The following is a 27,775-nucleotide window of genomic DNA, read 5'->3' on the forward strand; positions in this document are numbered from 1 at the left end:
CATATCTGTGTGATGCATGTTTGTGTTCTTTTGGTGTATCATGCGCTGACTCTTCCAGATGTGCTCCACTCTGAAGCCTCTTCCTGCCATCAGGCAAATTTTATTACTCCTTGTCTTCCTGGTCTGAAGAGCTATTTTGAGAGATCAAAGCTTGTCTTTCCTTGGATGGGTTAGTTTACACTGCAAACAGGATCCATGTTGCTAGCTTTGTCCATCAAGTCTGGGCCGGCAGCCTTCCTGTACCTATGGCAACAGGGTGGTCTCCAAGTTAAAAACTTGTAATGGCATTTAAGCACTCCACAGTGGCATTCTGACTGTTTCAGAGTTTAACTGTAGACAGACATGAGCTAACTGTTTTCTACCACTCTTCCCTAGTGTATGCAGGAAATGGGAAATACTAAAGCAAGACTACTCTATGAAGCTAATCTGCCAGAGAACTTCCGGAGACCTCAAACAGATCAGTATCCTTTTGTTTTGGCTTTCACATTGAAATGACTTCTAATGCAATTGAGATGTTATGACTGTTTCAAGGAACTGCTACATTTGTCAGCTTATGTTATTTATTTCATTGATATTGTTGTATGAGAAATGACAGTGGAAGTTGAGAACAGTTCAGAAAAGATTTAAATTACTTCAGTCATAGCAAATCTACTTTGTAATGAGATTGGGCAAGCACCATTTATTTTTGCTTTCAGAGGAGGTGACTTCATAAATTCCCTGTATGTAGGAAGTTAGAATGATACTGGAGAGCTCTTGAATGTTTTCTTTGTCTTGAGTAACTGCCATCTGAAGTTTAGAAGCATTTGATCAGGAAATAATGAGCTGAATGGTACAGTAAAATAAACCACTGCAACTTACTCCAGTAAAGCATGGATTTCTTTCTCTAGGTGACTAGTATGGGAATACATAAATAAACCCAAGCTCTCTCAGGGCTACCAGTTGTGTTTGTGTGTGGTTGTCACTGTGTAGCTGGATGGGAAGGGTTGGAAGAAAAAACATCTGCTGGCAATAAATAACTTTTCTCATTAAATACCTTTACTGAATCACTAGGATAATACATAATGGCATTAATTTAGGTCTGGGTTTTTTTTTCTTGATTTAATGAAGTTACTCCTTAGGCAGGATTTGCTTCACCTGATCTTATTGTAACTCTTTAGTTACAATGAGATCCTAAACACCTACTCTTAAGTGAGCTGCGTCTTTCCCCAGCTACAGGAGCTGATGAACAGACTTAGCTGTAACTTGATCTAAATTTGCTGTATGCAAAGATGATTCTGGTTCTTCTGTTTATTAGATACTACACTTGATATATTATAACAGAAGATAATTTTTTTTTGGGCAAGTTAGACTCCTCATTAAAAAACGCACTGGAGCAAAACAGATACTTTTTTTCATATTCTAGTAGCTTTTGCATTAAACATACATCCTCATAAGAAAATAATCAGATAGCACCATAGTATTCCAGCTGCAATATTCTGTAACTTTATTTTAGCCATATGATCTAAATATTTTGATTAAAACTTACTCAAAAATGGATCTTGAAGATGTGTATTTTTTTTTTGCTGCAGCTAACTTTAATTCATTGGTGCTACTACAGAAGTAATAATGCTTTAAGCTTTTCGTGTCAGATCAGACCAAAAGTCTAATTTTTAGACTTTTAAAATAATTCTTTTTTTTCACACTGTATGCCTTGAATTAATTGCTGTTGAATAGTTGTAGGCTAACTGGTGGACTTAGTCAACTGAATATACTTCATTGCCTGTGTTTTCTTTGTTAACACTGTATTGCCATGAGAGGTGATTGCAACAATTTCTGATTTATTTCTCAATTTTTGCATAACTTTGGCAGCTACTTACCTACTTGGTATTCATGACAAGCTGTTGTGTTATGGATGTTTTTTGCCTTTTTTATTTGCCCATTGTATCAATGCAAAATAGTAGTGGTGCTTAGTATGTCATCAATGTTCTGCTTGTGAATATTCTTATATTCTGAACATTCTTTTGGATAAATGTGAAAATATTTTGCATGTAATGATCAACTTTGTATATGTTCATCTATATTAGTGTTTAACTTCCTGTAGCACTAGAATATACTTCTAGTTTTAAGGTAGTAAATTGGAGACACAGGAGGAATGTGTTTGTGGGATCTGCCCAAAATCTCTTGCTAAAGATCCCTCCTCATTTCTGCTTCATAATTACAAGAGTGACCTTTCTAAGCATTTTTTTCCCTTCCCCGGTACTTAGCAGGGATGCTGTAGTGTAGAAACTAACTTTTAGGGTCATTGTGATTTTTGTTTTTTTTTTTTTTTTTTTTTTTTTTTTTTTTTTGGTGATTTTTTTTTTTTGGCAGCTTTAGTTTTCTGTTGAAAAATGTTTTTTCTAATAACAAATTATTTCCAAGTAAATAATTTTTTCACACTATCAGTACTAAGCAGTTGTACCTTCAAAGGGTTCAGGATTTATATGTATTTGCAATTTATATGTATTTGGAAAGAGGTACAAAGCAGTGTTTTGATTTTTGTAACTTTTATGAAACTTTTGTGACTTTTATGTCTTCAGGTGACATTGGCATACAGTTTGAGACTATGATTTTTGACAATATAATTTGATGCACAGAATGAAGGGACTGAGTGCTCTGAATTCAGTGTTAATCTTAGGACACAGTATATGGAGCTAAGGATATCTTTTCATCGATTGAGGAAAAACGCTTTGGAAGTTTGACGCAATAAGTCTGAGCTTCCACAGTTGCAGTATCAGTTTTTGAATGGATAATCACATTGCTGGACAAAGTAGTTAAAATTTATTCTTCAGATCCTAGAGAGCCAGCTTTACTAAATGTATTCACACTGCTTTGAATGAGCTGCTTTATGAAGCAACTGGCTGTCTTTTTTGCATTTGCGCTACTGAGTTGTCAGTTCTGATTTTCTACAGCAATATGCTTGATGCTATTTCCATCTTTACTTCAATATCTTTATCACTAGTTGTTTTGGCTTTTTTTCCCCTTCCACAGGGATGTTTGTTTTAACAGGAGACTCTCATGGAGGACTTAGTGATCTCGGAGAAGTGTTTATGATCAGCATTTGGTAAATGGTATAACATGCAAATCAGAGAACAGGTACATACATTTCACCTCTTTTATGAAGGGAAAGTATTTTTTCCCAAGTTAAGGTGGTGAACTATAATTATTTACCATATATGAGTACCATTGTTCAAGTATTTTCAGTCCTACAGCCATGTAGATTATAAATACCAGGTGAAAATGTCCTATTTATGAAATGCTGAGTTACTTATACTCTGTCATATTGTTTTCTTCAGAGATTAAACTGATTAATTTTGTGTAGTACAAAGAAGTTCACTTTGGGCATTGCAGCAGCAGTTGTTCTGTGTAGAGTGGTTGATGTTAGTATTTATATGAATGTATATTTTCCTTAAACTAGCTATTTCCAGAGCTGTGGAATTTTTCATCAGGGATAAGTATGAAAAGAAGAAGTATTATGATAAAAATGCAGTTAATGCCTTCAATGTAAGTAAACACTTTAACCAAGAATTGTCACCTTTTTTTGAAAGCTGTGTAAGAAAAATGTAGCAAACATTATGCATGTTAAAATGTCTTTTACATTTGAAAACCTTTTGACTCAGAGCTAAGTGCTTTTTTCTCTATCTTTTGAAGGCTATTCCTAGGTTCCATAAGTTTTACCTCTGTTGTCTATTACATTTATATCAGCAGAGCATTATGATCCAACAGGTAGCTTATTTATGATCCTTTATTTTGTGGTTTTCACTCATGGGTATTTCGTTAACAGTACAGTTTGAGTCTTTTTTATTTATCTTTTTCCATGTTACAGGGGTAAGATAAGATTACTATTTATGGTGACATGGTCTTCCCTCATTCTCTGTAAACCTTGATGAGGAATCCTAGGGTGTTTTGAGCCCTTCTTCTGCTGAATTCCAGGCTGTTGCTTGTGGTGAGGTGCACTGTGGTGCCAAACACAGGCAATACGATGAGCGTTTAATGATGCTGTTAAATCCTGTAGCTGTGTGTTCACTACAGTAAGTTGGCGAGTGCTTCTCCAGCAAAGGAGCTTGGAGAATTTGAACCTTTACTGATGTTCAGAGTCTTCTTAGGTTTGTTTGTTTTTTGATACATCTATTTCTGGGATACATCATCTAGTTCATACATTTTTCATTATATAATTGTATTTATGCTTAAACATACCCAGCTATGTACCTGCTTTAACTATTAAGGCCTAGTACTTAGCTTTTCTACTCTGCCTTAATAGGCAGTGAACTTTTACAGGGACAAGTGTAGGTGTAAAGCATGAGAGTTGATGCTTCATTTCCCATTTGAGAAAATGGATCTTTGAATGATGGTTTCATTTTAGAAGGGTAAAAAAAAAGCAAACCTGGGAAGTACAGAAGAGTATTTCATTAAGTACTGTTGAAGTGGGGGAAAATTGCTTCTCTTAAGACATAAAATACTATTGTGGTTTGAATTACAAATCAGTTACCCTTCTTTACTTTCATTCCAAAATAGAAAGTAGGAAGAAGAGTTTAAAATCATACTTCTTTAAAAAAAGTTCTAAAGACACTCAAGATCTTTCTAAACAGAGAACCTTGGTGTCTAATGTGGCAGTTGACTCCTGCCTTAATATGTTTGAAGGAGTAATCAGAAGGAGATTTTGCTTTATCATGTTGCAGAGTAAGATGACTCACTTACCTGCCATAGGAGCAAGGATAGAATCCAGACCAGCTGAAGAGATACATACATGTTACTGCTGAGTACTTTGTTCCTACTTGGGCTTTTCTTTCATTGACTAGTGTAAATGGCATAATCTTTCTGGGAACAAAATCTGATCATACAACATTTTACCAATAGATGAGTCATACACATTGAGTCGCCTGTGTTTCTTGATGACCACAAAGCATCAGGTTTGAGGTGGACAGTCTGTAGTCACAGTTATGGCAGATCCTAAAAGTACACGATAGTAAATGAGCTGCACTAGTGTAGCACCAACAGTTGTTGTCTGATGCTTGTGCTGGGTTATCCTCCCTGGCTCTGGCCCTGGCCCAGCTCATGTGTGCCTGTAGTGCTGCAGCTGGTGTTCAGTGACTGTCTTTCTACTGGGCCTGTGCCTGGACAAGGAAGAAGAAGAAAAGGTGAAGCTCAGCCTCCATTCTGCTTGTCTGGTACTCTGCATTTCTGCTCTTCTGGAAAATTTCTTTACTGTACTTATATTTGCTAAGAGCATCTTGTACCCTATTTTTTATCAAACTTAGTATTCTTGGTGGGACACGTGAGCTTTTTAGCACACTTTTTATTACCACGTTTGAAATGGAAATGCCTTCAGCTTGGATTAGGACTAATTTAAGTTAGAGGTGCATACATATAATGTCTTTTCTTAAAATGAATCCCTTCTAGGTATAGGCAGGTGATACAGAAGTGCAAAAAGAGGGTTGCAATGCCTAAGGGTCACTTTCCTTAATGTGGTAATTTCACTGAGAATGGCATATGAAAATTTAAGGGGTTTTCCCAGATTTCATCCATGGTTGTAAGTTGCTTATGGTAAAAGCTTCCCATAGCATAGCAGTTGTTTTTGAATAGATTATTTTAAAACATGCAGTACAATATTTCTCTTAGTTTTATTTTGGTGGGTTCATAAGCTTTTCAAGATTGTCTACCAGTACATCTCTGTGAATGTATTCTGTGTGTTGAAGCCCAGGAGTATATATCAAGGTTCAGTTTTTGACTGTAAGGATTCATTTGTTACGAGTTACAAATGTCTTTTTTTGCAAATCTTCTATTTTATTATTTTTAAGTATAGAAGATCTTTTGTTCTCTGACAAGACTGTTGTATTACTAAGTTTGTTTTTTTGAGTTGCACAGTATAACAACGAAATTAGGTAGTGCAGAGGCCAGTAGTGCCATCAAACATGCAGACTATAAATATGCAAAAATGATTTTTTTTTCATTGTTCACTTAAAAGTGAAGAAGAATAAAGGTGTGGGCAAAATCTGTGATTTTATTGGCTAGTTACATTTTAAATAGAATAGTGCATTTAAGTACAAATCAAATATACATGAAAATAATCTAATGCTGACTGAAAGCAACTGGACTTGAAAAATCTTCTAAATCTACTAAAATGTATATTATCTCAGTTTTCTGATCTGTCATTTTTGGAGAAATGTGAGATGCTTGTTTTGTGTCACTGTTCAGGACTAAATGTGTGGTGTAATTTACTCAGCTGTTTTAAGTGGGTTATCAGTAAATAGTTACTCTCATTTTCTTGCTTAGACCTAGTGCAGGCTTATGGCTAATTTACAGAAAGACCTCAGAGGCTAATAGCCCGGAACAATGTATGTATGTTTGTCCTGTGAATAACACATGGGATGTGATATTGTTTATTGGAAAGAACTGGTTTTGTTCTTTGAATAATCAGCTTAGGAGCAGCAACAGCTGTTGGCAAGTAAATCAAGTAAATGTATTTTAAATATCTTCAACATAATGCTATTGTCCTGGAATTAATTTTCTGCCACACCTCATTCTCTATTTTTAGGCATTCATAAGCTATGAATGGTGTAAAGTATCGCATAGAATCCAATAAATTGAACTTCAAATAGCAGTGAAACAATTAGGGCATCTTTATAAATGGTGCATCTAAGTTACAGTAACAAGAACAGTTTCCTGTGCAATATGCTGTGCTTTTTGACTTCATTTATTCTTGAAAGCTTCTGAAATGCAAGTGGGAGCTTGCATTGCTTCTGTATTTAGCAACAGACAGTTGCCATAGGTCAAGTCACAAGAGGTGATTTTGGATGATAAAACTATCCTTCAGGTAGTACAGACGTGAAACTGGGAATATCGTTCCATTTCAGAATTGTACTTGATCATCACTTTGCAGCACCCTCAAATCCTTTTATATTTGTCATAAGGTTTTTTTTTGTACCCAGCAATCCTAGAACTAAAGGGTAAAGGATGCAGAACAATTTCATCTGTAACCACCTTAGTCCTGAAGACTGTTAAACCTTTTGTTTGCTTTGGACTCTCATTAAACTGCTTATGCTCCTTTAGTTTGCCTCCTGGAACACTCTTAAAAGAGCACAGCTTGCAATTACACAAACACCTTTCCCCAAGAATCTGAACTTGTATGCCTAAATAAATGACTTGATGGACTTTTTCAGAATGGTTGCAATAAATATAAGTGAGGCACATACGAGCCATGGAGAACTGCTCTGGAGTGTGGTGTTTTATGAAAGTAATGTCTGAACAGAATATTCATCTTGACTGACAATCTCTGTATTGAGTCCCAAATATTTGCCACAGCTATGCAACTGGTAATGTGGAGGAACAGTTGTTAATGAGGCTTATCATCTTAGTGGCCAAGAGAAGTGGCAGATCCTTATTTTAGGTTTTGTGGAGTTACTAAGGATCTTCCAAAGTTACTGGCCTAGAGGGCTTCAGCTTTGAAGTAGATGATTACAGTTTATCAATAAATAAAGAGGAAATTTGTAATTTTTAGAACCAAGCTTCCAGAAAGAGTAAAATCTGTCTAGAATGTGCTGTTCTAGCATGTGTAGTAAGAACTGCTGGGGTTATTCCTTGAGACACAGGACTGCACTAAAGAAGTTTTTTTCTGGTTCACAACCCTAATAATTGAATTTGACACTATCTATATGCTGCGAAGTTAAAAGCTTACTAAAGTTGCACAGAGGTTCAGGAAATCAAGTTTGAAGCAGTCATACTTTCTCAATTAAAAAAAAAAATTAGCACCTCCTCTTTCATGCAATATAAAACCTGTAAAAAGACAATATTTCTTCAGCTATTGGTTATTTTTTATCTAATACAATGACCCTTATGCCTTACAGGTAATAAGGAAAAGCAGTGAGGTCACTGTGTTGAGAGGATAATGGTTAGCTATGTAGGTATCATCATAAACAATCTCTACAGCTTTTAATAAAAATAAGTATGTAGGAGAAAGCATATAGGAATCAGCTTATTCAAGTTGGATGATGATTCAGCTGAAATAGATTTCAAATACTTTCAGTCTCAAAAATTATGAACTGGTACAATCTATTCCACTACATGAAGTGGGAATATGTTATCACATCCTGACAATGTTTAGAGAGTAGGAAATGAAGTTTCTGTATTTAAGGAAGGATGTAAATTATGTATGGAGCAGAAGTTTCATGTAACTCTTAAGTTCACTGAAGGAAAAGAATTATGGGTCTACATTTTTCATGTTTTCCTAAGACATTGTGTATAATTTAAGAAGTATGAACTTAGGCAACTGGCTAAAATGTGATGTGCATTTAAAGATTGTAATGGCACACTTTCCAGAAAGTTATCTTAAAGGAGATGAAATCTATAATACATTTACTGCACTAAAATATGTTAGGTAGGTATCTTAAGATAAACAAATTGGGATATGAAAGGGCACATGAACATTTCAGTTTATAATAGCCAGCATTCAGAACCATTCAGTCATTATTGTGGAGGGAGTGGTTACCAGTTACCCCTCCCAAAAGTGCAGTAAACCTACTGGGATTTTCTGTGGTCTATGAAAAACTTTGAAATCAACTGATAGGAAGTATTTTTAAAATATGCTAATCAAGATAGGCATCAATAGGGAGCACTGAAATAGCCTACAAGAATTATGGCTTGAAGGCATGGGTAGGGAAAGCAGGGTAAATTATTTTCGAGATAATTTTGTTAGAATGGGTTAAATTATAGATTTGCAGAATAGCTAGGATTGGAAGCAATCCTTGGACTTCATCCTGCTCCAAGTAAGGGTCAGCTAGAACAGGTTATTGAGTCTCATATACAATTGAGTTTTGAATGTCTTCAGGGCTGGAGACTCCAAGATGTCTCTGGGCAATCCATTCCATTATTCAACCACCTCCACAGTAAAAGAATGAAATAAATTTATTCTTATGTTTCAATACAGTTTCCTGTGTTTCAGTTTATGTTCAGTGCCTCTTGGTCCTGTTTCTGGGTGTTACAGGCAACTGTCTGTCTGCCTTAGTCTTTGTTCCCTGCTCATTCCCCACCCCCCAGTTTTCTTTCCTCCAGACTAAACAATCTGAATTCACTAAGCCTGTCCTTGCCTGAAAGGTGCTCCAGTCCTTTGATCATCTTAGTTCGTCTTTGCTGGACTTGCTTCAGTGTGCCCTTGGCTCTCCTGTGTTTGTGAATCCAGAATTGCCCATGGCGGAAGCTCGTGTCCAGCTTGTCCACCAGGACCTCCAGGTCCTTTTCTGCAAATCTGCTTTCCATCCACTTGATACTGAACCCATACTGGTGCATGAAGTTACTGCCCCATCGTATGGTGCAAGGCTTGGCGCTTTCCTTTGAGCGTCAGGTGACTCCTGATGGCCCATCCTGTCAGTGCCGCTCTGAATGGCAGTGCAGCTGTATTAGTGCATAAACCATTCTTTCTGTTTGTACCCTTTGCAAACCTGCACTCTGCACCACTGCATGGCTCATTACTGAAGAAGTTAAATGGTATTTGCCCCAGTATCAGTGCCTGGGTGTACCACAAGTGATAGCCCTTCAGCAGCACTTAATAAGTGGAATAAATTAAGGAGTTGGAGAAGCCAGACTGGATTTTCAGTAAGCCAGCTGCATTCCCAGTAGCTCCCACCTGTAGGACCTGTAGGGTCTTGTTTTCCCCACTTCCATAAGTACTTCACACAGCTGGACCACATAGCTACAAGTTGCTATGTCCAAGTAAACAAAACTTTGCCAAAGATGAAATCCCTAGTGACTACCTTGCCAGTTTAACATGGATCATGAAAATGTAAATGATCTTGCATGCAGCAGAGGAAGCCACTTAGGGGAAAAGAAGGTGTTCTGAAGTGCAGGGAAATTCTTGCTAAAGACAATTTTCCCTGGAACAAATGAAGAAAACACTGGTTAGGCTGGACAGGAGAAATGGAGGGCAATTCAGTAAGAGATTAAAAGCATCTGTTTTGTTTATCCAGTGTCAACATTTAACTAAGCCGTGGTGACTCTCTGTAATATCTCACAGAGGTGGTTGTCGAAAGGAGAAAATAAATAGCCTAAAACAAAAGTGGGCAACAATAGGTATGGATGTTCTGGGTTAGAGTTGTGAAAAAATATTTTGTTCTTGAGTCTATTAAATATATCCGTATTTCCCAGAACAGTGTATAGTTGTGTCTATGTTTGATGTAAATGTTACAAACATCTATAGCTCTGCACGAACTACAACTGGCACATGCATAAGCTTCATCTATTTCTGTAATTAGGATGGTAACTGAAGAGATGGAGGAGTGCTGAGTGTTCACAATATTGACAGAAGAGCAGTAGTGACTTCTTTCATAGCCAACCACTGCTCTGTTTTGTGAAACACAGGACTCTGGATCTCTCTTAGGGGTGTCCAGTGTTGGAATAGGGGAATGTTGTGGTTTCACCCCTGTCAGCAGCCAAGGGCTACACAGCTGCTCGTTCACTCTGCCACCAGTAGGATTGGGAAGAGAATTGAAAAGGGTAAAAGCCAGAAGACTTGTGGGTTGAGATAAAGACAGCTCAATAGGGACATACACACAAGCAAAGCAGAACAAGGAATTAATTCACTGCTTCCCAAGGGCTGGCAGGTGTTCATCCATCTTGTGTAATGGTGACTTGGGAAGACAAATGGCATCACTCTAAATGTCCCCCTTTCTCCTTCTTCCCCACACTTGATATACTGAGCATGATGTCTCATGGTCTGGAATATCCCTTGGGTCAGTTTGGGTCACCTGTCCAGGCTGTGTCTCCTCCCAACCTCCCATGCAGCCCCAGCTTCCTCACCAGGTTGGCAGTACGAAAAGCAGAAAAGGCCTTGGCTCTGTGTAAGCCCTGCTCAGCAATAACAAAAATATCTCTATAATTAATCAACGCTGTGTTCAGCACAGATCCAAAACACAGCCCTGTACTAGGCACTGTGAAAAAAATTAATTCTACCCCAACCAAAACCAGCACAAGCATTTAGAAAAATGCCTTCCCAGTTAACCTTAAGAACTTCCAAAAATTCATAGGTAAGTGTTATTAATAGTACATTAGTATTCTTATACTCCTTGCAGTATTCCAAGGATAGACCTCTTAAAAAAATGTCAAGCAATTGATTTGTGTGATTATATCCATCTACTAGCTGTCTATAATTGCTACTACTTTAAGATAAATTACTGATTTTAGTATTGTCATTTGTTGGAGATACATAGTAATAAAGTCAAAAGTCTGCTGAAATACGAAAAACATATGTAGCAGCTAAACTTACAACCTGTCAAATGAAACAGAATAGTTCTCTTCATTTAGGCTAATTCCCTGCATATTGTGTGTGTATAAACTGGCCACTCGAGGGCACTTTTGTATTTGGTTCAGCTGCAGACTTCCTGAGTCGTTTGATAACACATTCATTCTTTAATGTCTTGAATCTTCTGCGTGATAGCAGCCTGCATTTCATATTTAAATGGAAGCTTAGTGTAGGCTTATAAAGCTTCAACTTGAATCCTCTTTAATAAAAGGCTGAATAATGGCATGTATTACAACAATGCTGGATTTTGGAAAAACTACAAATGAAAGCAGGTGAAAAATTTATGAAGTACTTACACCTTAATGACTGATAGTGTTTGTGTGACTGTTACATAGCATCACAAACATGTCAGTACAAATTAAACTAAAGTAAAATCATAGTTTTTGTATGCCATGTTTTCTGATAACTTCATTTAGTTCTTGTTTAAAGCTTACTTTTTTTTACTTGGAATAGTAGTCTGGTCAACACACTACCTCAAGACATTGGGCCAACTACTGTTTGTACTTAGCATGTATTTGGGTAGTGGCACCACTAAGTAATAACAGATAATACAGAAGTGTTTTAGGGAGGAAAATAGGGACAGGTAACACATTTACATGTAAAAGGGGCTGGGAACTGGACTAATACTGTAAATCTGCAGATTCTTTCTTTTCTGATCTTACATTTCTTATGCACCAAAGGATTTCTCAGTGAGCACAGGTGAAACTGAAATCTTACAGTACTGTTGCATGTGTATGTAATTTCTTGCTCAGCACTAAAGGTACCAGATGCTTTAAAGAGAGTATTGAATTTCATTGTGCATAATGGTTATTTTTGCTGTAATCTCTCTAAGAAGGAGTCACAAAACACAAACAATGGCTGAAGATTCAAGAATTGCTAAAAAATAAATGACTGCAAGTCTTCTGGTCTGAAATGTGATCAAAATCTTGTGGAGAAATGTGAAAACTTGAGACAGCTCCTTGCCATCATTCTTTGTTTTAGGCAACTCCGAATTTCTTAATCAAAAGATGTAACTGCTCCGAAGTTAAAAGTTTAAATTACGTATTCATATGCTAGTTGTCATTCTGCAGTACATTGGTAATGCACAAAATCACCCAACTTTACTCTTTTGCTGGCAGTATGTATGATTAGTTACAGTGGTCACCATTTGATACTTTAAGGTGCCAATAATCAAAGATGTCTTTAGTTGACTGCTTTTCAGAGCATAGTGCAAACATGTTGTCAGAGTAGATCAGTGTGTGTGCTTTTTCACTTGGATTCTGGAAGAGGGTTGGAAATGCTTTTTGGATTTTCATGGAAAAATTTAGCTGGCTGTCAACCAGTATTGCCAGATCCTTTTCCCCCAGGAAAAGGAATGTTGAAATGTGTTGAAATCGCGATGAAACTTGTACTGTTGGTCTCAGGCCATTGATCCAACCTGTCCAGATCCCTCTGTGGAGCCTTCCTGTCCTTCGGCAGATCAACATTCCTGCCCAGCTTGGTAATATCTGTAAACTGAACGATGGTGCACTCCATCCCCTCATCCAGATCCTGCATAAAGAAAGATGTTAAACAAGTCTGGCCCCAATACTGAACCCTGGGGAACCCCACTAGTGACAGGCCACTCTTTGGTTGTGACTCCATTCACCACTGCTCTCTGGGCCTGGCCACCCAGCCCCTGTGTACCCAGAGAACAGTGCACCTGTCTAAGCCATGAGCAGCAAGTTCCTCCAGGAGAATGCTCTGGAAAATGATGTCAAAGTCTTTGCAAAATTCTAGGTAGACAGTATTTGTGTGTTTAGCTTTGTCTAGCCACTCGGTTTGATTTGATTTTTTCATTCAGCTTTCCTTATCTGGTGCAGCCTGGTAGATAACAAATTCAACACGATGCAGTGGTGATAAAGCTGTTCAGCAGCTCTACCTTGTACTGTTGCTTTCATTATGTAAACTTAATCTGTTCTTTATACATTGTAATGTGTTTTCTCTTAAAGATTAGCTTCATTCATATGTCTTTTGTTCTCTGGCTTAGTTGAATATTTGTGTGTGTGAAATGTGCTTTCAAGTGTTCTTTTTTGCCTGAAGTGATTGTAGTGATGCTGGTTGTCTTTAAACATTATGCTTGGGCATTTCTCAACTTGTACATCCTGGTCCATATCCCAGGCTAGACAGCAACTGCTTTTCACTCTGTCTCACAACTCTGTCTGACAGCTTGCATGACACTTCTTCATTAGTTCTGTGATTCCATTACTTGATTGGCAAAACTATAATAATTGCTTTCAGGCCTTCGTAGAATTACCTTCTTCTAGGTTAGATAATCCTTTATATTATGAAGAGGATTTGGAGATTAAGAACTATTATGGGAGGATGGAAATTGACAAACACCTACAGTGCTGATTTTCCCCCTAACCCCCAAATGAAATTCTGCCTTCTGTAAGTGTAATTCTGCTGTTCACCTGTGAGGGCAATCAAGCTTCAAGCTTCAGTTCTCCTAAAATCTGAAGTATACAAAAGAATGAAAAAACTCCAAACCCAAACCAAAAATCCCACTTGTTAGCCGCTTGAAAGATGATGATTCATTATCAGAATTTTACACATTTTTATCTAATTAAAAACTCAGAAGCATGATATTAGAGTACATAGTTCAGTATATAGTGTAGTTACCTAATAATTTTTCCGGCGTTATTTGGTTACTATGTGGTGCTGCCGGAATAAACAGGATCCCAATGTTCCTATAGCAACAGAATGCTACTGTTTGTGAAACTGCATCATTGCAGCAGGTGTATCCATAACTCTGCTAATAACCCGAGGATTTTAAAACAGTAGATTTAAAAATGAGGATTCTGTTTCTATTTCTGTAGGTAAAATTTGGTTTTAATATTTAACTTCATAAATATCTTTCCTCCAGCTCTGCACCACCTTCCAGCGTAGACATAGGTTTTTTTGTAAAAATACTAAATATGTAAATTCTATGAATATTCCAGCTGTATAAGTAAAGCAACAGTAGGATTTTCTGTAAGAAATATGGGGTATTTAGACATGAGATATGATGGTGGTTTTTATCAGCTTTAGGTTTCCATTTAGTGCGAGCTGCTTTTTTTAAACTAAGTAAAAACATGTCATTTAAATTGCTCATTTTGGTCCAACATAATGACCTACTCTGTTACAGCTTCATTTCTTTCTAAATTTTCCTTCTAGATAATAGAGGTGATACAAAATAGTATAGAAGTGTCAGTTTTATAGCTCTGAAGATCTACATATTTGGAAAATGTATTTCAGTTTTGTTTTTATAATAAGGGAAATAGAAATATAATGTTTCCATTAAAGTAATCAGCTATGCATAAAAAAATTGGATAGGAAGTTGTATGAAAATGCCTTTAGAGAAATCCTATTTTTTGAGCAAACTGTATTTGTTGCATATTTAAGTTACACCTTTTGGAGAATTCTGGAAGTCTAGTGGTGCTAATAGCAATTTTACATACCATGTAAGTGTCACATGTCTGAGATCCTTCAACCTGCTGCTAAGATGTGGCTTTATATTAACCCTAAGCTCTTTATGTACTTGGAGTGTTCTTAGGGAAGAGTTAATTAGAACTTTAATTAATGTATAACTTTCAGAGTTATTTTGCATTCCTCTTAATAAAAATATTCTGTTGCATTGAACAAGAACAAAGGCACTCTCTTCTCTCCCCCTCCTCTGGGACAGTCTGCCTTCATGCTTCAGGACATTAATATTTCAGTAGTTACACTGGATAAGAACTGAACAATGAATGAAACCTAATTGTTTTTCTTAGGCCTTTGATATGATCTTATCCACATTCATTTTCTTATATTCTGTCCTAGTGATTTTCATTATAAGTCACACTTTCCTACCTGAAACGCTTCCTTTAAATATTGCACTCAGGAAAAAAAACAAACCTTTGTCTCCTCTTTATGTTTCTTCTATGTCGTGTAACCACTACCATCAATATTATTGAAAAAAAAAAAAATTAAAATCATGTCTCTTAGCGGCCTCTACTGCCTCCCTTCCCAGCTGTTCTTGCTTATTTTCTTTCTCATTTCTTTCCTCTGTTTTGTACAGATATCATCTGATGCTGCTCAGCCTTTGGCATCTTCTCCTTCTCTGCAAGCTGCTGCTGAGAAGAGCAAAGCAGAGGTATATTGGTTTTGGGTGTAACTCTTATCAGGTTACTGCTTTGCGCAAATGTTTACATCTCTATAGAGTCATTTCACTGAGGTAACTTGAGAGTTTGAATTGCTGTTAATACTTCACACATTTGAGATACATCTCTCCTTTTTTCTTGGACTAGCTAAATGAAAAGACCCAATACAGCTGCAAAGTATGTTGCGTGGTTGTTATTTCTTGGCGTTGTTATGTCAAAATTCTGGTTTTCTTCTGATTTAGTGTCACAAAACTTCTGATTTAGTGTCACAAAACCCACTTAATTCCCAGCTAATGGGCATGAGTGATACTGTCCTGTCTCATCAGAAATAGCTTCTGGTATCTTTTTTTGTATTGCTTGCTTGTTCCAGATTCAAAATTATCAGTATTGTTCCAGACATTTAGTTCATTCTCCTTGGAGATAAATATATAATTATATTGACTCATTCTGGTTTTAATATCTCTTCTGGCTGGGATATGTGTGTGTACTAACACATTTACTGTTTAGATGATCTTTGAAAAGCATAACACACAAGCAAGTAGTAGATAAGGCATCATTTATGTCAACTTTCAGTAAATGTCACAATTTGCAACAATAATAAAATGCATTTTTAGAATGTGAATGTCCAATGTGAGGTTCTTTAGATACTTCACTCTAAACTGAGACTATACAATATATGAAATAATTTATGATGTGAACATAAATCAAGCTTTTTTCTTCTGAATACAAAAAAATTGACAGAAGTTATTAATTATTTTAGTTCAACTGTATTTAAAAATTAATTAAAATTTAAATGTCAGTGTCATGGACTAAGACCACAAGCCTTGTTGAATTTGTCATGTGTTGTAAGTTGTACCGGAATAGCAGAAGCCACTAAGAATACAACTTGCCTTTACTTTCTTATCTACCTCTATCGCTGCATTCACATTTGAAATTTCTTATTTGTCACTAGTATACCATGTTATTAGAAATGAAACTTGGAAAAAAAAATTAATAATCTTTGCTTAGAATTTAAGACTAGTATAAAGTCAATTTATTTTTATTATCTTCATAGTGCTTTTTGACTGCTTTTGCAAATAATGAAGCACTTGAGTTGAAGTTCTGGCATGAATGCACCATCTGAGAAATGTTTCTATTTAGTCTGAAATCATTTTTATCTAATGGAGCTGAGGCAGAAAGCTTGAATATTGAAATCAGGAAGTGTGAAGATGAAAGACTTGTGGGTTTTCAAGTCCACAGTGAAAATTAAGTTGCTGGGAATCAAGACTGTTTCTGTAGACTGTGAGGTTTGGAGGTAGAAACATGGGAGAACAGTTTATTTGAAGTCTTAATACATTCATTATTAAGCTTTCAGAGATTTGTTAAGGGCAAAAAGAGGCATATATTTATATTTCGTCACCTTTATGAAGCGATTGCCATTTGAAACTTGCTACAAATCCTCCTTGTTCTTGAAGTCTTGAAAAATAAATGTTTCCAGATACTTTTTACTCCAAAAGTGAGGTTTCTTTGACAAAACATATTTTTAAAAATGTTGAAGTCAAACTGGAAATCAGGACATGCTGAAAAAATGCAAAAACTTTAACTCTGCTTTCCCTTAAACATATTCAAGGAAATTTAAGGTACTGTGATTGAAAAGTAAGAGTATTTACATGACACTTCAAACAACCTTTCCTGGGAGGAGAGGAATCAAATCATAGAATTGTAGAGTCATAGAATGGTTTGAGCTGGAAGGGCCATTAGAGATCATCTAGTTCCAACCCCCTGCTATGAACAGGTTGCTCAAAACCCAATCCAGCCTGGCCTTGAGCACTTCCAGGGATAGGGGTTCCACATCCTCCCTGGGCAATCTGTTCCAGTGCCTCACCATCCTCACAGTAAAAAAATTCTTCCTAGTATCTAATCTAAACCTGCTCACTTTCAGTTTAAAGCCATACCTCCTTCTCCTGTCACTGTCCTGCTAGAGCCCTAACCCATTGTTACTGAAGTCCCCTTTAAGTACTACTACAGGAAGACTGTTATGAAGTGTCCCCGGAGTCTTCTTTCTTCTCAGGCTCAGACAACCCCAATTTTCTCAGCTTGTCTTCAGAGAGAGGTGCTCCAGCCCCAGGCATTTTTGTGGCCCTTCTCTGGGCTGCAGTGGGTCCATGACCTTCTGATGCTGGGGACTCCAGCTGCAGAGGAAGGGTCTGTGAGAGCAGAGCAGAGGAGGAGAATCATGAGGTCCCTTGACCTGCTGGTCACACTTCCTCTGATGCAGTTGTCTTAAGTTTCTACAGAAGAAGAGATTATGTTTATTTAAATTATTCAACTTGAGAAGGTTGGAGTGGGATGTGGGAACAGAAAATGAAAGACTTCAAAAAGTTTTTGCTCTGACAGTGTAATTTGTGTGTATACTAGAATGCAGGTTGGTACTAGGGTCAGTGAAATGGTAGTGGAAGAAAGGCTGAGCTTGATTGAGAGGTGTGGCTATGCATTTGTAATCCTAGTTCAATAAGACTGCAACTCTCAGGTTATTATGTGACCTCAAAGTAAAATACTTCTTTATACTTGTCCCAGTCATACAGACATTTTTTTAACACCTTGCATTTCCACAGGTGAGATTACAGCATTGGCAAGGCCTCTAGTTTGGACCACTGTGTTCAATTTTGTGTTCTTTTATTCTGTGAAAATTATGTTGGTGTTTGTTTCTTTTCATCAAAACAGATGTTCCAAATTTCCCTATTGGGGTTTCATAACTGTGGTCATTGCTTTCTGTTGCTTGTAAGCAGGTGCTTGGTGTGATAGTCTGATTTGCCAGGAGTGTTCAGGTTAATGCCTGATGAAATAATTCACATGGGTTAGTCGGGACTTGAGTAGCCCAAAGCCATCTGGTAAATATGGTGAAAGGTTTGAAAATGGATTACTGGAAGTTTTGAAGAATGTGTTACTTGGATTCCCCTGTGCCCAGTCACCTCTAAAAAATAACCACAAACAAACAAACAGAACCCCCAAAACAACAAAAACCAAAACCTTCATCTGCGTGTTAAAACTATATTAAGTAAATAGCATGCTGTAAAAATTTTTAAATTGTATATACTGGATGTTAAAAAAAAAGGAAAAACTCACAAATATTCCTTACTGACACAAACTATTAACTGTTTTGTTTTTATACTGGAGCTGCATGGACAAGTCTAGCCTCTCAACCTTCCTCCTAATACTGGGAAACTTGTAAACAGTAGTGTTTTCTGAAACAAGGCTTTTTTGGCTACAGTTTCATTGTCTTTATTACACATGGTAAATCCTTGTTTCATCCATTTAGTGTTCAAATATACTCACTAGTACTACTCTGCAGGTGTACAAGGTAAATGCAGGCAGACTAACACTGTGTCTAAGCAGTTGCAAACCTAGAAAGTCTATATACTTCCTTAAGGCATATTTTATGCTTTGCTTCAGTCAGATGGGTCAGTAATTTTGGCAAATTCATTCATTAAAAACTAAAGTGAAGAAATATCTGTAATGTCATTATGGTGTATTCAAAGTAAAGGGATCTTTATATTTTCACTTTCTGGAACAACATAATGTCTCATGACTCAGCTGGCCTGTCATATGGCCCAAGGCAACTTTTTTTACATTCAGGAGTATTTTTTAGGACTACTACATTGGCTTTTAAAAATTAGTACCTTTCTGCAGAAAGCAGCCTGCAAGTTACCTCAGCCTAGTTCTTTGGTCAGAGCAGCTGTCATCCACCCTCAGTGACAGAGGCTGTCAGAGTTCATGGAGATACTTGTAGATTATTTTTTCTCTTCAGCTCTGCTTAGCTTAGGAGAGTCAATACTGGTTCTTTTTTCCTTCTGCTTATTAAGCAGAAAAGCAGATGAACAAGTAAAAAAGTGAATTTCTTGAATTTAATCTAAAAGTCACAGTATTTTTAGTATTAGTATTTGAGCAAAATTAGTCACTTCTAGAAGGAGAGCAGATAAAAGCATAAACTATGATTTAAAAGGGAGTAACTGAAGATCTCTGTTTATAGTCTGTATGGCTGTAGACATTCAAAATGTTTGCAAATTGGGTACTAGCAAAATGCTTTTTCTTTTTGCAGAAGGAAAAAGAAAAAAAGAAAGAAGAGAAAAAGAGAGAGAAAGAATCAGAAAAACCATCAAAACAGTTAACAGCTGAAAAGGTAATAAGAGTTTCTTTTTTTCCAGGTATTTAAAAATGGCACATAGTATTAGATAAGTTCAGAGATTTAGGGAAAAAATTAATGTGTATATGTATATGATTTGTAATCTGGTTAATCCACATGAATTGTTTGCTTGCGCTGTTGCTTGCATACAAAGGTTGGTTGACCATATGATGAGGAATGTGTTTAGGAGAAGAGGGAAATGGGTTAAACTTTGTTAAAGTTTAGGCTTAGACCATAAATCTAATTGAGGTTTTTAAGATCACAGAATAGGCCTGAGTTAGAAGGGACACACAGGGATCATGAAGTCCAGCTATTAAATGCACAGCTTGTATGGGGATTGAGCCCCCAACCTTGGTTTTGGTGGCACCATGCTCTGACCAGCTGAGCTAAAGCCTCAGGGTCATGGACCACTGCTATTCTTGCACAGAAAATTGTCCATTTTATTGAGTCCTGTATTATCATCTAATGCTGTCTTTGATAAATGAATCCATTTTAAACATAAATGTAAAATCTGTAGAATTTAATTAGTAGCTCTAAGTAACTTAAAAATTTGCCACTAAGATCATGTCACAAAACATGACAAGCGAAGAACTTAAGGTGGTTCTTTCCACAGCTATGTTAAAGCGTAATGAGCAGCCTTAGCAATGTAGGTACGATTAAAATTTCATGTGCGCTTCTGCAGAGTTAATATTAAATAAAAATGAAATGGGTAATTTTAGTATTAAATATATTCATTTCTTTTAATAGAGATGTTGTCTTTCTGATCTTGTGAATCCATTAATATGTTCAGGTCTGTCATGTAGCCTGCAGAATGCATTGGAGTCTCCAGCTGTCAGTTTATTCCCACATAGTGCTGTTTCAATTATGAAAAATGTTGTGTGTTCACAGACTATGATTGCAGATGTATTTCTAATTCCGTTTTCAAATTTTTACATAATAAAACAAGATAAAAATAGATATATGCATACTTGGAGGGGAAAAAAAGCCCCTCCCCAATACAAATATCATTTTTCTTAAATTAGAAAGCAAGTTTGGAATGAGTTAGTGCAGAAGCAGATTTTCTTATGACAATTCATGAAGCTTCACTGAGCTATTGTTATTGATATGGTACGAGGTTAAAGTATGTTTATGGATGACAATAAAAATATTAGAATTGTTGATTACTGAAGCTTTATGGGGGTGTCCAGCCAAGTTAAATGTTTTATTTTGGTCCTTATAATAATATAGTTTAGTTATAAAGGCTGAAAACATTGCTGTGGTTTGGAAACATTATCTTTCTAGAGCCCAAAGATCTACTTTTGGACTGGGAGAGAAAGTTTCACTTTGTAGGGATGCGTGAACTTTGTTATGTGGCTGGGAATATTTGGTTAAGTGAGGGGATGTGAGAGCAGAGCATAGTTGCAGCTGAGGGATTATGCTACCACTTGAAATAAAAAAACAATTCTAATGCCACTGATTAGATTTACATTTGAAAAGTCATTAAGTTGCCAGTTAATGATTAGACAAATAAAAAGAAGTATTTTGATTTTAAATGCTTGTACTACAGAATGTGGAATTTGGTAAATATATCTGTATTAGATAATCATGCTGTTGTAACAGCTGCAAAATGTTTGAAGTACTGCAGCATATTTTATTTTATTATTAAGGTGTCAGCATTGACTGCTCAAATGGAACTCATCTCTGTGTCATCTTTTTAATTTAAGACATTCTTCAAGCTTGGGCTTTTAAAGGATCATTCATTCAAAATAAACTGCTTTCACACTGTAAATTGTATATATTTTAAAAGTCTAGTTGCTTTCTGTAATCCAAATGAAGGAGAGCTGTATCATATGTTTACTTCTGCTGGACAGTATTGGTGAGGTAGAAAACAAAGGTTTTCTTTTCATACATGGAATAATACATTGCTGCTTTTGTGGTGTGATTCTGCTTTAGGGAGCTGATAAACATTACTATTTCAGTCATAATGATACACTTCTCATCCAGATACAAACTGGCTGTAGGATCTTTTAAATATTGCCTCCTGAATCAGTAGGGGAGTGCAGGCATCTTGACCATGGTAGTTACCATGTTTTCAACAATTACATCAAACAGTAGATGGTTATTTTTCCCAGTTCCTGGAGAAGGAAACAATATGAGAAGTCTGCACACTTCATATTTAAAGTCACTGGTGGCCTTTAGTACAGGCTTGGTTGACCTCCAGTCTAGTTATTCCAGGCTTGGGAAGTTAATTAAACATATGGGAGCAAGCAGTTTGCTGTTCTGTCACAATTTTGAGACTTCTTTTAGATTGAGGTAATTCAGGCAGTGTTTTAGCTATCCTATAGAAGAATCAATAAAGATGGAAAACATTAGAGGTCTTAAACTGGTAAAAAGAATTAATCTTTTTACTAGAGAAAACTTCAGATCTATTCTCATGTGTCATGTACTCCTACAAGTCTTCAGTTCCTAGTGACTTCGATTTTATCTTTTGTTGAGATAAAATTTCTTAGCTCTTAAAACAAGAATATGTGTCCTAAAAATTTAACATGTTCACATTCATTTCTCATGTTCTTACCTCTGCTTCATAGAGCTAATTTGCTCCTTCATCTATTTAAGAGTCTTTCTCTTGTCAATAACTAGATCCTGTCACTGACTGATCCTTAGCCTTTAGCAAGCTAAATGTCTAGCATGATTTCTTTTGCATTTTCAAATACTATTGAAAGCTTCTAGCATTGATGTGGTAAGCTTATGATACCAATATTACATTAATGTGTCAGGCAATTATGGCATAAAAGATACTTTGTTGATTATTATGCTTTGATAAACAAAGACCATCATCTTTTAACTTATTTAATAATAGTGAGTTTTCTTACTGAAATTGCTTTTGAGTAAAGAATCATCATGTGCTTGAAGTGGATTTCTGGGGACATATTCTTTTTGTGAGCATTCACATTGGAGATTTCATATGCAGTGTAGAATGTCCTCAAGATCAGAGAGATCTACTGCAGAATAGTGAGTAGCAAGGATACTTGCTTGACTCTGTTTTTGTGGGCTGTTCACTTTGATGAGAATACTAGATAATTTGTAATATAACAAGATCTTACTTCTGGCATTCACATTTTCTGAAAAATCCCGTCACCCAGGATTTTTCTCCTGGGAAGCTGAGAAGGCTCAGAGAAAAAGGAAAACAATTCTTATCTCATTTGCTTATCTTCTGTTTTGCCCATGTGGAATGTGTTTGGAGATTGTTTATCAACAGGTGATTGTTTCTTTGGATTCTGTTGTGAGTTGTTTTGTCTCATTGGCCAGTCAGTACCAAGCTGTATCGAGACTCTGGAAAGAGTCAAGAGTTTTCATTATTATCTTTTTAGCATTCTGCAAGTATCCTTTCTGTATTCTTCAGTATAGTTTAGCATAGTATTCTTTAATATAATATACTATTATAAAATAATAAATTAGCTTTCTGAGAACATGGAGTCAGATTCATCATTCCTTCCTTCATCGAGGCACCCCGCAAATGCAATACTTACTATGTCAGCTACTGATTGAATCTAGTTCAGTGGTTAGCATTTTATTACAAGCAGCCAACAACAAGATGTTCCACATCAGATCTTCAGAACTCTTAATAAAACACATGACATTGCCAAGCTAGTGGCAGCTGTAAGGTTTTTTTCAGTCTAACTGAAGAAAGTTAAGAAACTTGCGTAACTTACCCAGGGTCTTTCCTCGCTCTCTCTCTATGCTATTTCCACAATTGCAGATCTCAAGGTTCCTTAGTGCTTCTGCCTAAAAGAACCTTATCCTTACAGTTACTTTGAAGAAACGGGAAAAATACTTCAAGAAAACTGTTGTAACAATTATTATGTAATTTTTCATTACATGAAAACTGGGGCTAGGTTATTTGAAGCTGAATGTTCACTCCAAGCCCAGCTTGTTGGCAAACAACAAAGGGCAAATTTTAGCAATATTAAAAATGTGTTGAATTGCAGAAATAAATAATCAAACTGAGCTAATTGAGTGCTTCTTAATGTTTTCTATGGGCCAACAGCAGGATAATAGCATAAGGCAGACTGTCATGTAGTGAAAGCAAGTTTTACATGTTTGGTGCAGTTAAGATTAAGAGATTTTAAACTGACTAAAAAAGTAAGTCTCACATTGCAAGAGTGCAATGCATTTTATTAGTGGAGAGGGGAAGAAAGTCTGTAGTTTGGCCACCAATCTTACGTGTTTTGTTGGTAGTTACATAAGAAAACCTTTAAGTTGTAAGCCGGAAAAAAGTTAGACTTTCACTAGGCAATTTTAAACTTCATCATTCTGCCTGCCCTTTCATCATCTGCTGAGGAGCTTTCCCTCCTTATTAATTACTCTTCTGCACAGCTGAAGGTAGTGAAATTTCGCAAATCAGCCATGATTTTCTTTTTCTTTTTTTTTTCCTTTCTTTTCTGCTTAAGCTGACTGAACAAGTTCTCTGTTCAGGAACAGAGTAAACCACTGAACTCCTTTTTTATTTCTAGCATGAGTAGACTTGTTTATCCTTGAGTAATTTGATGTGTTCAATTTACAGTTGTTTGATGATTTAAAAAAGAATATGTAGCATAAGTATTCTGCTTGTGCATGAGAGAACTCTCAAAGCCTCATACAATAAAATCTAACCTGTGTAGATGGTTAAGCTAAAGATTCTTCTTGGAGTACAGAGGAGCACTTTAGGTAAGCTCCATGCTATTCTTCATGCAGCATGTTGGAGCAGGCTCTGTGTGCACTCCATCTGCCTTGTACCTGTTTTCCACTGAAAGGAAGCACAGAAAAGTGGGAGATGAGGTGCATTTAGGACATTTGGGCTGAGCGATCAGGGGCATGGCTGGGACATGGCCAGTGTGTGAGCTGGGGAGACTGTGTGTCCCAAGGATAGACAGGAGCTGCAGAGTGAACTGAGGAATCTTGTTCACAAGCAATCAAAGAATATAAGGAATAATATTTCATTTAGTAAAGGCATGTGCTTTGCACTATTCATTTAGAACAGGGAAGTTAGACTGATCTGTATGAATGACTCCTTGAATTTCAGAGCAACCAGGACTGTTTAGTTTTTCAAGACATATCTGATTATGTACTTCTGCAGTACAAATTCAAATTAAAAAAGGAATCACTAGGTATGATGCTGTGAGGTCCTGGAGTGCACCCACAGTAAAGAAGAAGAAAACTGGTGTGCCTAAATGTTCAGATTTTTGTAGGCTTCAACTATTTATGTAGTCTAATTTTTTTTTTTTAAATAAAGAAAATGTGGTGTACTACAGTGTTAACAACCCAGAATTAAGACAGAAGTTATTTGGAAAACTGTCCATGAAAAACTTGGTAAGTATTTCTAATATCCAAAATTAGAAAGTTCAGCTAAGTCCATGACACTGAATGCTTTGGAAGTGTTTGGATTCAGCACTGTTAGCTTTCTCTGCTGTTTAGTTTAGAGGTTTCACAAGAGTTGAGTACTGTCGTGAAAATATTGTGATATTTTCTCTGTAAAATACTGCATGTTGAGGACCATCTAAGTTATGGAAGTAAAGCCCTTTAGGACAAGATTGTGCTGTACTGGAACAGTAAAGTTAAATTTTTAAGATATAAAGAACTTTATGAAGAACTATAAACTACTTTTTTTTTTTTTACTAAGTACTTGTGCATTTGCAAACTCAACACTCAAAGATTTTTGATTAATATCAACACTCAAAGTTAAAGATTTTTTCATTTTGCTGAACATACCAGGATGATTAATGGTTCTGAAGGACTGCAGCAGTTACACTTGATTAACTGAAGTTCAAAATGACACTGTGAGTTAGTGTGTTTTATTTTATTGCATTTTGAATATGAAACTGGCTCTTGTTTTTGTATAAAGTTATTTCAAGTGACAGGAATGGGTCAGTTGGAGGTTATTTTTCAATGGTAGTATATCAAATGCTGTTTTTCTTCCCCAAAATGAAGACTAAATTGGCAGATTAAACTTGGCAGTAACAGTGAGCTGCTGCCTCTCAGTCAGCTGGTACCAGGCAGCACCAGATGGCCTTTATTAGAGGTACAGACATTGGTTTATTTGCCTTTAAAATGTACCGGAGAACCCCTCAAAAGTGGGAGCAAGTCACACTAGCAGCTTTTCTCCTTCATATAGGAAAACCAATATGTCAAATACTTATTTAACCAAATAGGAAGAGCTTAACATAGCTTGTCAGGATGGTGTGTTTGTTTTCCCCCAAATACAGCCTAAAACCCCCACAAAAATCAACCTGCTTGGACTATTGAGGCAAAAGAAACTATCAGTCCCTCTTATTTCTCTGGGATGTAATTTTCTTATCCAAAGTATTACAAGTTATCATCCGAATAATTTTGTACAAGGAGAAATGAGTTGGAGCAAATAGTGCTGTAGTGTTCTTCACTTCTTTAGAGCTGAGTAGCACTGTAACAATGCATGGAAGAAATGAAAGCCTGCAGAATAGTTAAGTGTCTGCCTAAACACCAGTTGGGTGAAAGTGATCTCTTTAAGTGTTTACTTTTAACTTGTAAGAATAAATGGATTCACAAATATTGACCTGAATGATAATTTAAATACAGAGTCACGTTATAAATAGTCTAAATGTTTTCTTTATTCTGATACTGTATTGTTGATAATTTGCTAAATCACTTGAACAGTTGATAATAACGTTTCCCTAGACATCTTAGCATTATTTGCCTGAGTGATTTATTTTTAAAATATCTTTTCCTTCTGATTTTTATATAAAATGAAATATTACTTTAAATTGTAATAAAAAAATCATATATATCATGGGAACAGAAAAATAGAAACCTGTTTTGTTCTCTGATTGAATACATAGTCTTATTTATGCTCTTAGTCCTTGTTTTCATAAATTCAGACTAAGCAGATAAGAATTAAAGCTTGGGATTTAGGAGTATGTGATAAGACATAGGGCAACCTGTTTCCCTGCCTTCTGCCCCCACAACGGGTGAAGAGTTTAAGGCTTCTCAGTCTGCATTTTATAGTCTGTGGACCTCTCCCAGCCTGGTTTTATGTTTCTAATCATACCTTCTCAGTCTTACGGAAGAGATCAGATTATTTTGGGTTCTTTGGTTGTTTTGAATGCTAATCTGGAGGAAAGCAAATCAAATTTGATTCTTCCCAAAACGGTGCTATTCATTCCTTTTGCGGGTAATAAAGGACTTCTTCTGTTTGAGGATTGCCACGAAAAATAGTCCTACTTAATGGAATTAATCTGGCATGGCTCTTATTACGTATTTGCAGTTGTAGACAAAGAAATTAAGAAACAGATATTGCAGGTAGAAGCAATGAAAGAAACCCCTTTTTTGTCAGGAAAAAAAAAAAAAGAGAAGTTTTTATCTTTCTGATGTTGGAAAAGGAGTCAGCGTTCAGGAAGGGTATCACTTTTTTTTCTTCAGCCCTGTGTGTGTTTGCTGTATCAGCTTGATCCTCTCCACTCTGGTCTTGCAGCAGAACGGTATTTTAATGCAATTTTAAAAAATTCTATGCAAGTAGAATCTAAAAACAATGAGAAAAAACTTGAGTAGGGGCTGCTTTGGTTAAATTTGCTTTTGTTTAACTTGCCAAACTGTTTTTACCAGAAAGCTGGTTTAAGTTTCTTAGTTTTAATTGAACCTCTGTTACACTTTTGCTCCATGCAGGTTCAAAACATAATACTGCCTTGGGTTTCAGTTGTTAAGACTTATTAACAGATGGCATTTTCAGCTTGTGATAAGCTTCATCATTTTTCCTGGTGACTTTGAGACAATTAAGACAACATTACATATGCTTATTTGTATATTGAACAAAATTAAGTGGACACATTTAATACAAGCATGTACTAAATCAGCCTTACTCATGGGTGGATGCTGTCTTCAGGAAAAAGATGTCCTGAGACATTTGAGACCACAGGACCATGCATGATTAAAACTGCAAATATACAATCTCATGTAAAAAGTTTTATAAAAATTACAGTACTAGTTAGAAGATTGTGTACAGTCAATCAAATGTGCAGGAACAAAGCATTTATTTTGTTCTTTACATTCAGTTCCATGTATCAGTACCACTTTGGTAAATGCATTTAACTAAGTAGTACTAATACATAAAACTGAATGTAAAGAAGGATAAGGATTGGATAAGATGAAGCTGATAAGAGGAAAAAGACTTTTAATTTA

General features: G+C 36.2%; 1 protein-coding gene across 4 annotated transcripts in view; it reads left to right on the forward strand.

Annotated features, from left to right (window-relative positions):
* SMAP1 (small ArfGAP 1) overlaps positions 1-27,775 on the forward strand; it is a 91,482-nt gene that overhangs the window by 27,540 nt on the left and 36,167 nt on the right. For 3 of the 4 annotated variants that reach the window (XM_041477439.1, XM_041477440.1, XM_041477442.1), the window contains exons 3-6: positions 376-461; positions 3,447-3,522; positions 15,366-15,440; positions 19,526-19,606. In XM_041477439.1, coding sequence (XP_041333373.1) covers positions 376-461; positions 3,447-3,522; positions 15,366-15,440; positions 19,526-19,606 — 318 coding nt within the window. The remainder of the gene's footprint in view (positions 1-375; positions 462-3,446; positions 3,523-15,365; positions 15,441-19,525; positions 19,607-27,775) is intronic. The other variant, XM_041477441.1, reaches the window with a different exon arrangement.

Source organism: Pyrgilauda ruficollis, unplaced genomic scaffold (assembly GCF_017590135.1).
Source record: "Pyrgilauda ruficollis isolate IOZ18807 unplaced genomic scaffold, ASM1759013v1 scaffold40, whole genome shotgun sequence".
Taxonomy (NCBI): Eukaryota; Metazoa; Chordata; class Aves; order Passeriformes; family Passeridae; genus Pyrgilauda; species Pyrgilauda ruficollis.